Genomic DNA, 9,822 nt, shown 5'->3' with positions numbered 1-9,822 from the left:
AGCAGCTCTTGGACTTCCTTCCCAGTTTTGTGCCTCTCCTCCCCAGTGTTCCCCCTCCCCCAAGAAAAGATGCAGAAGCAGAAGGGAACACACACCAAGTTTTATTGGGGGGCGTATTTACAAGGGCAGGGGTAGGTAGAGGGTAAGTCATGGGGTGGGGGAGATTGTAGGTACAAGGCAGACAAGGGATTACAGAATGGCCCCTGCACCCACCCCAACTCTGGGAAGGGTGGGAGAGCAGCCGGGGCCCAGGAAGATGGGCTGGGAAAGGAGAGCAATAGGGGCCGAGTCCCTGGGCTGGGGGGCTCAGGGGCTTGTAAACATTGACCACTCTCAGAAGGGGATGGGGTGGGAGAGGGCTCCCCCTACACTTCCTCACAGGGTTAAGGCCTCTCCAGGCTCAAGGGCCCCCTAAGTTCAAAGTCTCTTTAGCTGGGGGTAAGGGGAAGGAAGAGAGGGGAAGAGTGTCGTCCCCCCTCCCCCTGCATTGGCTGCGGCAGGGGTGGGGGCAGTTACATTCAGTCACAACAGTACTCCCCCCACACCTCTAATGCCGCCAAATACTGGCGCAAGGAAAGGGGGAGCTGGGGGGCCAGCAGCAGCAAGTCATTTCCCCCTGGCCCATCATCCCCTTATTGCTTTAGAGAGAATATTGTCTTTTCACGGATGCTAACACTGTTGAAACCAGGGAGAAGCGGGTGGAGGGACTCCCTCCACCCACCAAGGCCAGCTTTATCCCCCAAACACTGACCCAGTTGCCACTTTGGTGCAAAAAAAAAAAAAAAAAAAAAAAAAAATGTGGTCTCCGGGGATGGATGGGGAAAGAAAACTGGGGCCACTCCCCATTTCCCCAGGGCAGGACGGATCAAATACATTCATGGAGGGGAGGCAGCGGCAGAATCCTGCCCTAATACTGCACTCTGAGCAATGAGGTCAACAGAAGTTAGATGAGAAACCCAAAAGGTACAAGAAAAAAAAACCAAACCAGGAATGGAGACAAACCCAGGCAGGTGATTGGGAATACATCAGTGAGCAGTAGAAGGACTGCCGCCCCACTCAGGAGACAGACACTTCTATTCTTGACCCCCCCCACCTTACCCAACATTAAAAACTCATCAGGGGAGCAAGGGAGGGGAGAGGCCACTCCTCTCCAGTTTGGTCAATGGAGGGGTACACAGCCAGCTGGCTGCAAGTGGGGGGCTCCTTTCTAACAGCCCCCACACTGCAACTGAAGCCCCCAGCTGCCCACTCTCGGCCTCCTGGGCCTCTCCTCTAGCCCCCTTTTCACAGGAGAAACAGTCATTAAGGGGTGCCTTTCCCCAGCTCCTGGAGGAACTGCTCTGCCCCCACCTCACTCAAGGCTGAGGCAGGGGGCGCAGCAGGGGCTTGTGGCCCGAAGAATACATTCATGTGGCAAGGCAGGGAGCTGGGGCTTTCAGCTTCACACCCAGGTCATCCCCCCAATGGCAGCGGAGGGGAAGCCCCTCACCAGGGCCAGAGTGGAAGTTCTGCTGCCCTGACAGCCAGATGAGGTTGGCACCAGGCCGGCCCTCTGCCATCTACCCCATCAGCCACCTGGGGAGGTGAGATGGCACAGCCCATTTGTGCAACTTTCCCCCAAAGCAGCAAAGCCAAGGGGCTCCTTTGGCCCCAATCCCAGACACCTCTGCCAGTCACAGCAACAAGGGGGCCATTCACAGAGGTCCGGCTGGCAGGGTTGAGGGGGCCTTGCTGTGCAAACTGCTGGCGCCCCAGCTTCCAGTTACCCCAATGGCCCACCAGGTGGGGCAGGGAGGGTAAGTGCAGCCTTGGGGGCCAGGCAGGACAGATCTGTGGGGGCATGTCCCCACTGCCCCAAAATAACAGTGTGTTTTTTCTTTTCAGCCTCCTAACCTTTTTTTCATTGTTTTTCCTTTTTCTTAAAAAAAAAACCCCAAAAAACAAAAAACAAAAAAAACAAAACCAAAACTCCATGGACCTTCCACTGTCACCCTCACAATCCCCAGAGGGGGAAGAGGTGATTAGAGTCTAGTTTTTTAACAATTTTTTTTTGTCTCTCCTAACGTTTTCTTCAATGTTGTTTAAAATTTTTTAAAAAGAAAAGGAAAACAAAAAACCCTTCCCCCCAATCTGTAAAGTGCCTCGTGGTGGGTGAGTTAAGGTGCATTGTGTGGTTTGTAACAAGTGCTGGGGACCCTGCCCCTGCTTCCTCCTATGCTCCTCGTTGGGAGCCTGCAGACTGGGGACCCGAGGGTCCAAGCTGCTGCTGCTGCTCCTGGCCTACAGCCCAGGGGGCTGGTGGGACGGGCTGGTCAGTAGTCCTCCACGCTCTCAATCTCACCAGAAGGTCCGTGCAGGGAGTACCCTGAAGCCAGAAGAAGCTAGGTTGGAGCTCTTTCACCCCCAGGCAACTGCTCCATGCTGAGGAAGGAGCCTCCTAACTGGTCCCACCCCTAAAACATACCCAAGATGCTAGGGTCCGAGTGCAGCATCAGTGCCCGCCTCTTGGCCTTGCTGCCCTCCCCAGGGCCAAGTTTGGTGCTATGGTTGGTCTGAAAGGCCGTCTGCAGGGAGCCACTGCTCAGCCAAGCCTCCTGCCAGGCAGCAGAAGGAGGGGAGTCAGGAGGGCGCGCGGTGGCCTCAGCCTCACCTGCGTGGGGCTGTGAAAGCTCACCTGCTGCTGCTGCCGTTGTTGGCTGGCTTTCTGCTTAGCCCTCCGCTCCAGGAATTGTTTGGCAAATTCTTTGGCTTCCAGCGTGTCCCCCAGGCAGGAACGGATATAATCGTGGACATCATAGGGGGATTCGACCTCCTTGAGGATCGCTACAGCCATGGGTACTATGGGGCAGGATAGGGGCTGTCAGTGCCCCCCTGGGAGGTCTGGCACCCTGCGCCAGCCCAGCTCCCCACGGCCTGCCCCCCATACCATCCAGGCTGCCCGTGCTGCTCAGTGTGTGTAGCATCTGCTCACACCACTGGGTGAAGCCATCCTGGGGCCTGGGGATGCCCTGTAATAGCTTCAGCAGCTTCTCTTCCTCCTCTGTCTTTTTGCGCACAGGCCGACCTGACAGGTGGCTATAGGAGTCACTGAGCGGGACACAAGGGTGAATGAGAGGCAAGAGATCAGCTCCAGTGTTCTACATCCTTCCATCCTGGCCCTAGCCCGGACCCTGCGGCCCTGGCACCCACCTGAGAGAAGGGCTGCTCCGGCTGTTCTTCAGGCCCAGGCTACGGGCCAGACTCCCGCTGGTCTTGAGGGTGTCCTCCCAGAGCCCCAGGCCGCTGCTGCTGCCCCCACTCTTGTCGGGCCCGCCCCACAGCGGCCCAGCCTCAGATACCCACTGGTTCAGGGGGGCAGTGCCCAGGCCCCCAAGCTGCTACAGATGGCAGGAAGTCAGGGTGGCCCGAACAGGGACACCCATACTCAAGAAAGCTAAGTGGGAAGACTCACTTATGTGTCAAGGGGGGGCAAATATGGACCAACAATCCCCACCCCACCCCTGGGGAGCCGAATGGAAGGGTTCCTGAGGGCCCCAAAGCTACAAGTCAGGTGAAAGAAAGGCCCAGACTGCTCACCACACGGTGGTTGGGGGCCTGGGCCCGTGATGGTTCCCGAGGCGGGGGCTGCTTATGCAGCTGTCGCTCGCCCTCCAGCTGCAGCTCAAGCAGCGTCTTCATGGAAAGTCCTTGCTTGGCCAGGCCGGCCCACAGTGGGGGCGGGGAGCTGGGTGCAGGGGGCACTGGGACGGAAGCCACCGCCTGCTGCTGCTGCAGCAACTTCAGCAGTAGCTCCTGCTGCCGCACCTGAACCAGCGAAGACAGTGAGGGCCAGCCGCCTGCCCACACGCTCGGGCCCAGCAGGTCAGCGGCGCAGCGGGGCACCCACCTGCTTGCGCCGAAAGAGCTCCTCTTCCTCCTGCCGCCGCTTCTGCTCCTCCTGCTGCTGCTGCTGCTGCTGGCGCCGCTTCTCCTCACGGCGCTTTCGCTCCTCCTCCTCCCGCTTAGCCCTGAGCTCCACTTCTCTGCGCTCTTGGAACTGACAGTCATGATCCCACGTCAGACCTGGGGGCACCAGGCCTTCCCAGCCTCAGTCCCGCCCTTGACACCCAAGGGCTCCAGCCCCAGGAAGCCTACTCACTTTATGTTGCAGCTGGAGTTGTTCTAGAATTGGACCCTGAGTCGAAGAGTTAATTGGTATGTCCCAAAGACTGGCCTCACCGCCTGCAGGAGGCAAAGGCACTTGCAGGAGCGAGCTCAGGCTTCCTGGGCTGAAGCAGCTTGAGCGGCAGGCACAGTCCCTGGTCCCCCAATGCCCCCAACAGACCGCTGCGGGGGCCACACTGTACCTGACTGTGATGAGGCTGAGGTATGTATGTCCCAGAGGGAGCCTGAATCCGGCACCGACAAGGAACGGTTCATCGTCGGGAGCAGGTTCTGGTCCCCACCTCTGAGGAGCAAAGCACCGCTTCTCAGCACCCAGGCTACCCCATCTCCCCACTTTACATATCCTGAGGGCTCATACACACACACAGCCAGTGAAGACTGATTTGACAGAGAACAGCCCACAGACCTGGCGGGTTTGAGAGCTTGGAGCTGCTGCAGGAAGGCGGTGAGTTGCTGCTGCTGCGGTGGCGTCAGGTCCCCCAGAGCCGCCTTCTCCCGGAGCCCACACTGCTGGAGGGAGCGGCTGTAGAGAGGAGGACAGACTGAGGGGATGCAGGCCAACACAGCCAGAGCCTGTCCCTACTTAGAAGCTCTTCTAGGCCCCGGTACCTGTTGACTAGCTGAAGAAATTGCTGGTGCTGCAGCTGCTGGTACAAGGCCGCTGCTGCCAGCTCCTGTTGCTTCTTCAGCCGCTCCTGGTCCATGTTTCCCTGAGTGAGGGCGAAAGCATTCCCACAGCTTTGACCTCGTGCTCCCCACTCCCCGCTGACTTCCATCAAGCTCCCACCTCCCCTCCCTGCTCCTTGCAAAGGTGGGGATGCTCACCAGCAGTGGAGGTGGCGAGGGCCCCGGGGCAAAGGGCACACGACCCCACATCTTGATCACCTCACCCAGTGGCTGAAAGCCCTCATCACAGCCACGCTTCACAAGCAGGGCCATGGAGAAGTAGCCCGCTTGGAACCACTCCGCCATCTCCTGTGTTGTGAAGGGTCCTGGACCGGGAAGGGGGTGGGGTGGGGTTGCAATCAGAAAGGTGTGCCAGAGAAGCCCTGAAAGAGAACAGTGGAGTGCCCCTGCCCCAGCAGCCCCTCCTGCATGCCCCCTACTCCCCACAGCCACCTTGGATCTCCCCCTGTGGATCCTTGTAGAACCACTTCCGGGCTGCACCGTGGCTGAGGGGGAGGGCAGTGGCAGCTGCAGAGTGGCGCAGGCCCTGGGCCTGCATGGCGGCTGTGAACTGCTCTTCCTCCAGAGAGCTGTCCTGCAGGGATGCCACAAGCTTCTCTGCCTCCTGGGAGCCCAGGGAGAAAGGGAAGGCTCAACTGCCCAATCACAGCAACAGCAAAATGGGGCTGGGGCTAAGGTGGGGATGGGGTCAGCTGGACACAGCAGGATAGACAGGGAAAAGCTTGGAACCCAGGCAGGGACACAAGGAACAATGGCTTTCTGTCCCCCTACAGGGGAAGACCCTAGAGCCTTCTTAGGCCCCCCCCACTCCCTCCCAACCTGCTGAAGGTGCTTCAAGCCTTCATCATCTTCCAGATCTCCAGGTGGGCCAGGGGGTGAGCCCACCCCAGGACTCAGCTGCAGTCCCCTCAAATCGTCTCCTAGGAGCAATGAAAGGAAGGTAGAATGGAGCGGGGTCCATAGAAGGGGCGAGACAGCTCCCTATCTACCCTTATTCCAAAAAAGAGGGTTCTACCCTTGTGGGTGCCACCCTTGTGGGCTCCACAAAGAAGGGGAAGGTTTTCCCCACCAGCCCTTGGCTCCAGAGAAAGGGTGGCCCCACCCTCTGGCTACCTTCAGCAGCTGGCAGGTCTTTCTCCACAGGGTCACCTCCGTCCCCATTAGCTCCCCAGAGTGGGCCCAAGGTAGCCAGTGGGGATGGGGAGCTAGACTTCTCCTCTGGAGGCGGCAGTGGAGTCAGTTCCTTCCCACCTGAAGGGACAGGTAATTACCAGGATTCAAAAGCAAAGAACTGGGAGGCCTTTAAGACGATTTAGCACAAACCTTCCGTGTATGGCCAGATCTTGGGCCTCTGACTCTCACCTGTATTGAGTATTGAGTTGACATACTTACCTTTGGTCAGCACGACTAACACTCAGTAACTCAACCCCACAAACCCCACTTTGCACACCTCCTCTTTTGCCCCTGCAACACGGGCCACAGGTGCACTGTGTCCACAGCGCTGCTCAGGGCTGCATGCACAATACTCTAGATTTAATACTCCAAGGGGCTGGCAAAGCTCATTTTGATGACGCCTGATTTTTATCTGACATGCTGCCTTAGACGCAGCCCTGCTGTTTCCGGGTTCCTCCCCACACCTGTCAGCACCTGCCTTTCTCACATTTCTAAGCAGCTTTCTCCTAAAGGTGGGTGGACAGCCAGTGCCCAGCTGGAGGGAGCCCTATGCCAGCATGCCCAACCCCAGGCTCTCAGGCTTTCTCCTCGCCCCACCCTGCAGGCTTACCTGCTTCAGGCCCCTCCTCGTCCAACACTTCGGAGGGCTCTTCCTCCTCTTCCTCCAGACCCTGGAAGTCAAGCTCCTGCTCCTCAGGAATGGGCTCCTTGGGGCCCTTCTGGATGGGGTTAGAGGATACAATGGGAGGTAAGGGGGCATAGGATAAACAGTTGGCAGGAAGAGGGCAGGTTCCCGCCCACCTCTAATAAAAGTTTCCCCTGGCTTCCTCACAGATACCTTGAGAGGCAGGAAGGCCCCCGAGGCATCGAAGGTGCCCATTTCTTCATCCTCATCGTCCAGGCACCACTCTGGGAGGCCGTCCTTGTCGTCATCAAAGCCGTCAGGCCCTCGGCACCTCCGGAGGTGAGAGCTGCCCCCACCCACCCGGCCCTCCTCTTCACCACACCCTCCTCGATCCCCTCGCAAATCAAACTCAAACTTGCGACGCCGGTCCCCATGTTCTCGCCAGCCAGCAGAGCGGGGGCCGCCATCTGGGCAGGAAAAGGTAGAGGAGGAGAATCAGTACCCCTGTCAAGCCAGAGGCTCCACTCTTCTGCTGCCCACAAGACCCCCCAAGTTTTCCAGGACTGCAACCCAACCCACCCCGCTCCAGAAAGCTTTTGGCTCCCTCCACCTGGCCACAGGAGCCTCATGCCCAGGAAGTTCTTTATGCCCCACCCTACCCCCCACAAGAGGCCCCCATCTGGCCCCAATCTCACCAGGGCTGGCTGAGCGCCAGCGGTCGCCATCTCGTCGGGGTCCTGCCCCAAGTCTCCAGCTGCCCTCCTCCTCCTCCTCTTGCTCCTCCCGAAGAGAACGCCAGTTCTCGCTATCCGAGCGGGCATGTTCCTTCCTCGGGCCAGCCCCTCCGTCCTCAAACCCAGATCGTGCTTGGGAACGGGGGAAGACACAGTCAGCAGAGTGGCAGCCATGGTCCCTGGAAGACTCCTACTATAAACCTTGCTGGTAAAAAGGAGCCCAGCCCCGAGCCCCTACCTCCCTCAGGAAACATCCCCTCCCTGGGGCCACCCATTTCAGTCTCCCCTCCCCCTCTCAATGACCTTCAGGGTCTAGCACCACCCTCACCACTATCCATACCTCCATCCCTCCTGGCCGACTTCTCAAACCGCCTCTCACCTCTGCAGGAGAGACAGGTGTTGGTCAAAGGAGGACAGCTTCCCCTCCCCGACCTGTGGGATCTCTGTATACCTGTCCATTTTGCCCTGAGAAAGGTGAAGGGAGGGAGGGGACAGGGGACTAGCGAAAAGTCAGGCTAGGGAGGGAGCCCAAGGGGGACTGAGAGAATGAGAAGGAAAGGGCAGGACCGCAGGGTCAGAGGGCAGAGAGAACGATCTCTGACCAGGCCTTATTTAGTTGGTCTCCTGTTGCCCTCTAATGACAAAACCTAAACCTCCCTCCATGGGACTCTGGATGTCACCCCGGGCTTCTCTCTCCTCTGCTGCTAAGCCCCCTCCTTCCAGCCTGCACCTGTCATCCCAACTCTGGCTACGCTGGATCTCCCGGGGGTTCCGACCAAAGGCCCCATCGCCTTCTTCAATGCTTCTTTGGTAAAAGCAACTGTCACCACGGCCACGGCCTGGAGAAGCAATGAGACACACGGAAAACATGCCAGATCATCTCTGCACATCCGCAGGACCACAGGCCCCGCCTCTGCTGTCCCCAGAACACATCATCACCCCCTACCTCGGCTCCGCGTGCTGCCCCTGCCACGGGAGGCGCCGCCTGGGGGGGGGCCAGCCCCTTTCCCCATCAGCCTCAGCACAGCCACACTGTTCACTGACAGGGAGAAGTTTCTCTGAGGAGGGAGCCAGGGGTGGGAGTGAGGACCCAGGCACCTGACCACCCCCACCCTGTCCAGAACTCCAGCCCCCCACAAAGGCGGAGCCCCAGCACACCAGCCTGCAGTTGCCCAGCCCGGCCCCACCTGCTCCTCCTCGGTCAGAGGCTCCAGTGCCAGGGGCTGCAGCGGCTCCTCCTGCAGCACCGCAGCAAATTCCTTGTCCTGCAGCTCATCGGGCACCTGTCAATGGGGCAGGCGGGCCAAGACACCACATGCTTCTGGGCCCTGTCCACTGGCGGAGGCCACACGGGCACCTGGGCCACATCCTCCACCCTGCGCCACCCCCTACCTTGTTCTCCTTGATGTAGAGGGCCAGCATCTCCTCTCGCCCATAGCGATAGTCGGCCAGCTTGTATTTGGGCATGGCGGGGGATGGGGGTGGGGAGGCTACGCTGCCACCGCTTGAAAGTGCCCTCAGCCTAGAGAAGGGACACAGGGAAGGAGAAAGACAGGTGTCTGAGCAACCCTATTCTTCCCAGCTTCCCCGTGCCCCCCACGGCACATCTGACTCACCACTCAGGCCCAAAGTTGAGGGTCTCTGCTGCCATTGTGAAGCTGAGCGTGTCCTAAAGGTCGGAGGAGATGAACACGGACGTGGGGACCTGGCGTTCACTCTCCAAACACCTGTGGAGACATGGGGGACACTGGGCTTAGAAACAATACACCCAAACAACCCTGAGAGGACGAGGAATATATCCTCACCTTGGTGGGCACAGTAATGAGTCTAAAAGGACTCACCTAAACCACCCACATGCCACTCACACCATGAGTTAAGAACCAAAGAGTTAACCAAAGGGAGAAGACCTGAGGGAGGAAGGAAACAAGGCAGCCAGGGCCCCTTTTAGCTTCTGTCGGAGCCCCTCCCTCACCCCAGACTCACCTGGCAGCCTTACCCCAGGAAGCAGTTAGAGTGGGAGCCCGACTCTCTTCAGGCAGGAGCCTATGCTGGAGTGAATCAGGGTCCCCAAGCTACTGGACGTTGGTGTGAACGCAGTGGTACCTGGGGAAGGACCTTCACATTTGGGCAAGACCCTTAACGAGAGGTGAGGGGAAGAAGGTGGGTTAAATGAATGGGTCAGACAGCCCTCCCTGCTTCTAGCCCTCCTCTGTCCTGTACAATAGGGACCACAGCCCCTGCTCCTGCTCATCTCTGTCCCCATTTGGCCTCACGAGCAGTTAATTCACTCAGCAAAGCATGTCTGAGGTGCTGGAGGTGTGGCAGAGAACACACGCGGCACCTCTCTGGGTCTCAGCACTCTTTCCTGCATGGCGGAGTATTCAGTAAGGGGGTGTCTAAGGTTTGCATGGACGTTCAGGACAAAGATAAAACAAAAAC

General features: G+C 58.8%; 1 protein-coding gene across 1 annotated transcript; it reads right to left on the bottom strand.

The window, feature by feature from the left end:
- Nucleotides 1-84: 84 nt before the first annotated feature.
- GIGYF1 (GRB10 interacting GYF protein 1) lies at nucleotides 85-9,500 on the bottom strand. The gene is made up of 25 exons (XM_081053518.1): nucleotides 9,367-9,500; nucleotides 9,000-9,110; nucleotides 8,776-8,905; nucleotides 8,571-8,666; nucleotides 8,330-8,441; nucleotides 8,114-8,222; nucleotides 7,724-7,764; nucleotides 7,345-7,515; nucleotides 6,863-7,116; nucleotides 6,635-6,743; nucleotides 5,965-6,102; nucleotides 5,671-5,771; nucleotides 5,284-5,455; nucleotides 4,990-5,156; nucleotides 4,774-4,874; nucleotides 4,571-4,687; nucleotides 4,347-4,447; nucleotides 4,139-4,221; nucleotides 3,887-4,036; nucleotides 3,577-3,804; nucleotides 3,190-3,377; nucleotides 2,927-3,087; nucleotides 2,675-2,838; nucleotides 2,465-2,594; nucleotides 85-2,365 (listed from the first exon to the last, which is right to left on the bottom strand). Exons 2-25 carry the CDS (start codon nucleotides 9,032-9,034, stop codon nucleotides 2,313-2,315), a joined length of 3,111 nt encoding a protein of 1,036 aa, XP_080909644.1. The 5' UTR covers nucleotides 9,035-9,110; nucleotides 9,367-9,500; the 3' UTR covers nucleotides 85-2,312.
- Nucleotides 9,501-9,822: the final 322 nt, after the last annotated feature.

The sequence above is a fragment of the Rhinolophus hipposideros genome, assembly GCF_964194185.1.
Source record: "Rhinolophus hipposideros genome assembly, chromosome: 7".
In the NCBI taxonomy this organism is placed as follows: domain Eukaryota; kingdom Metazoa; phylum Chordata; class Mammalia; order Chiroptera; family Rhinolophidae; genus Rhinolophus; species Rhinolophus hipposideros.
Note: the sequence above shows the minus strand (reverse complement) of the source record. Positions and strands in the feature narration are given on the sequence as shown.

Excerpts from the sequence above, each read along its gene's own strand:
- GIGYF1 (XM_081053518.1), bottom strand. The coding sequence starts at position 9,034 with ATGGCAGCAGAGACCCTCAACTTTGGGCCTGAGTG. Across the intron at positions 6,744-6,862 it reads GGGCCTTCCTGCCTCTCAAG|AAGGGCCCCAAGGAGCCCAT; the intron begins GTATCTGTGAGG and ends AACCCCATCCAG. Across the intron at positions 2,839-2,926 it reads CAGCACGGGCAGCCTGGATG|TACCCATGGCTGTAGCGATC; the intron begins GTATGGGGGGCA and ends CCTGCCCCATAG.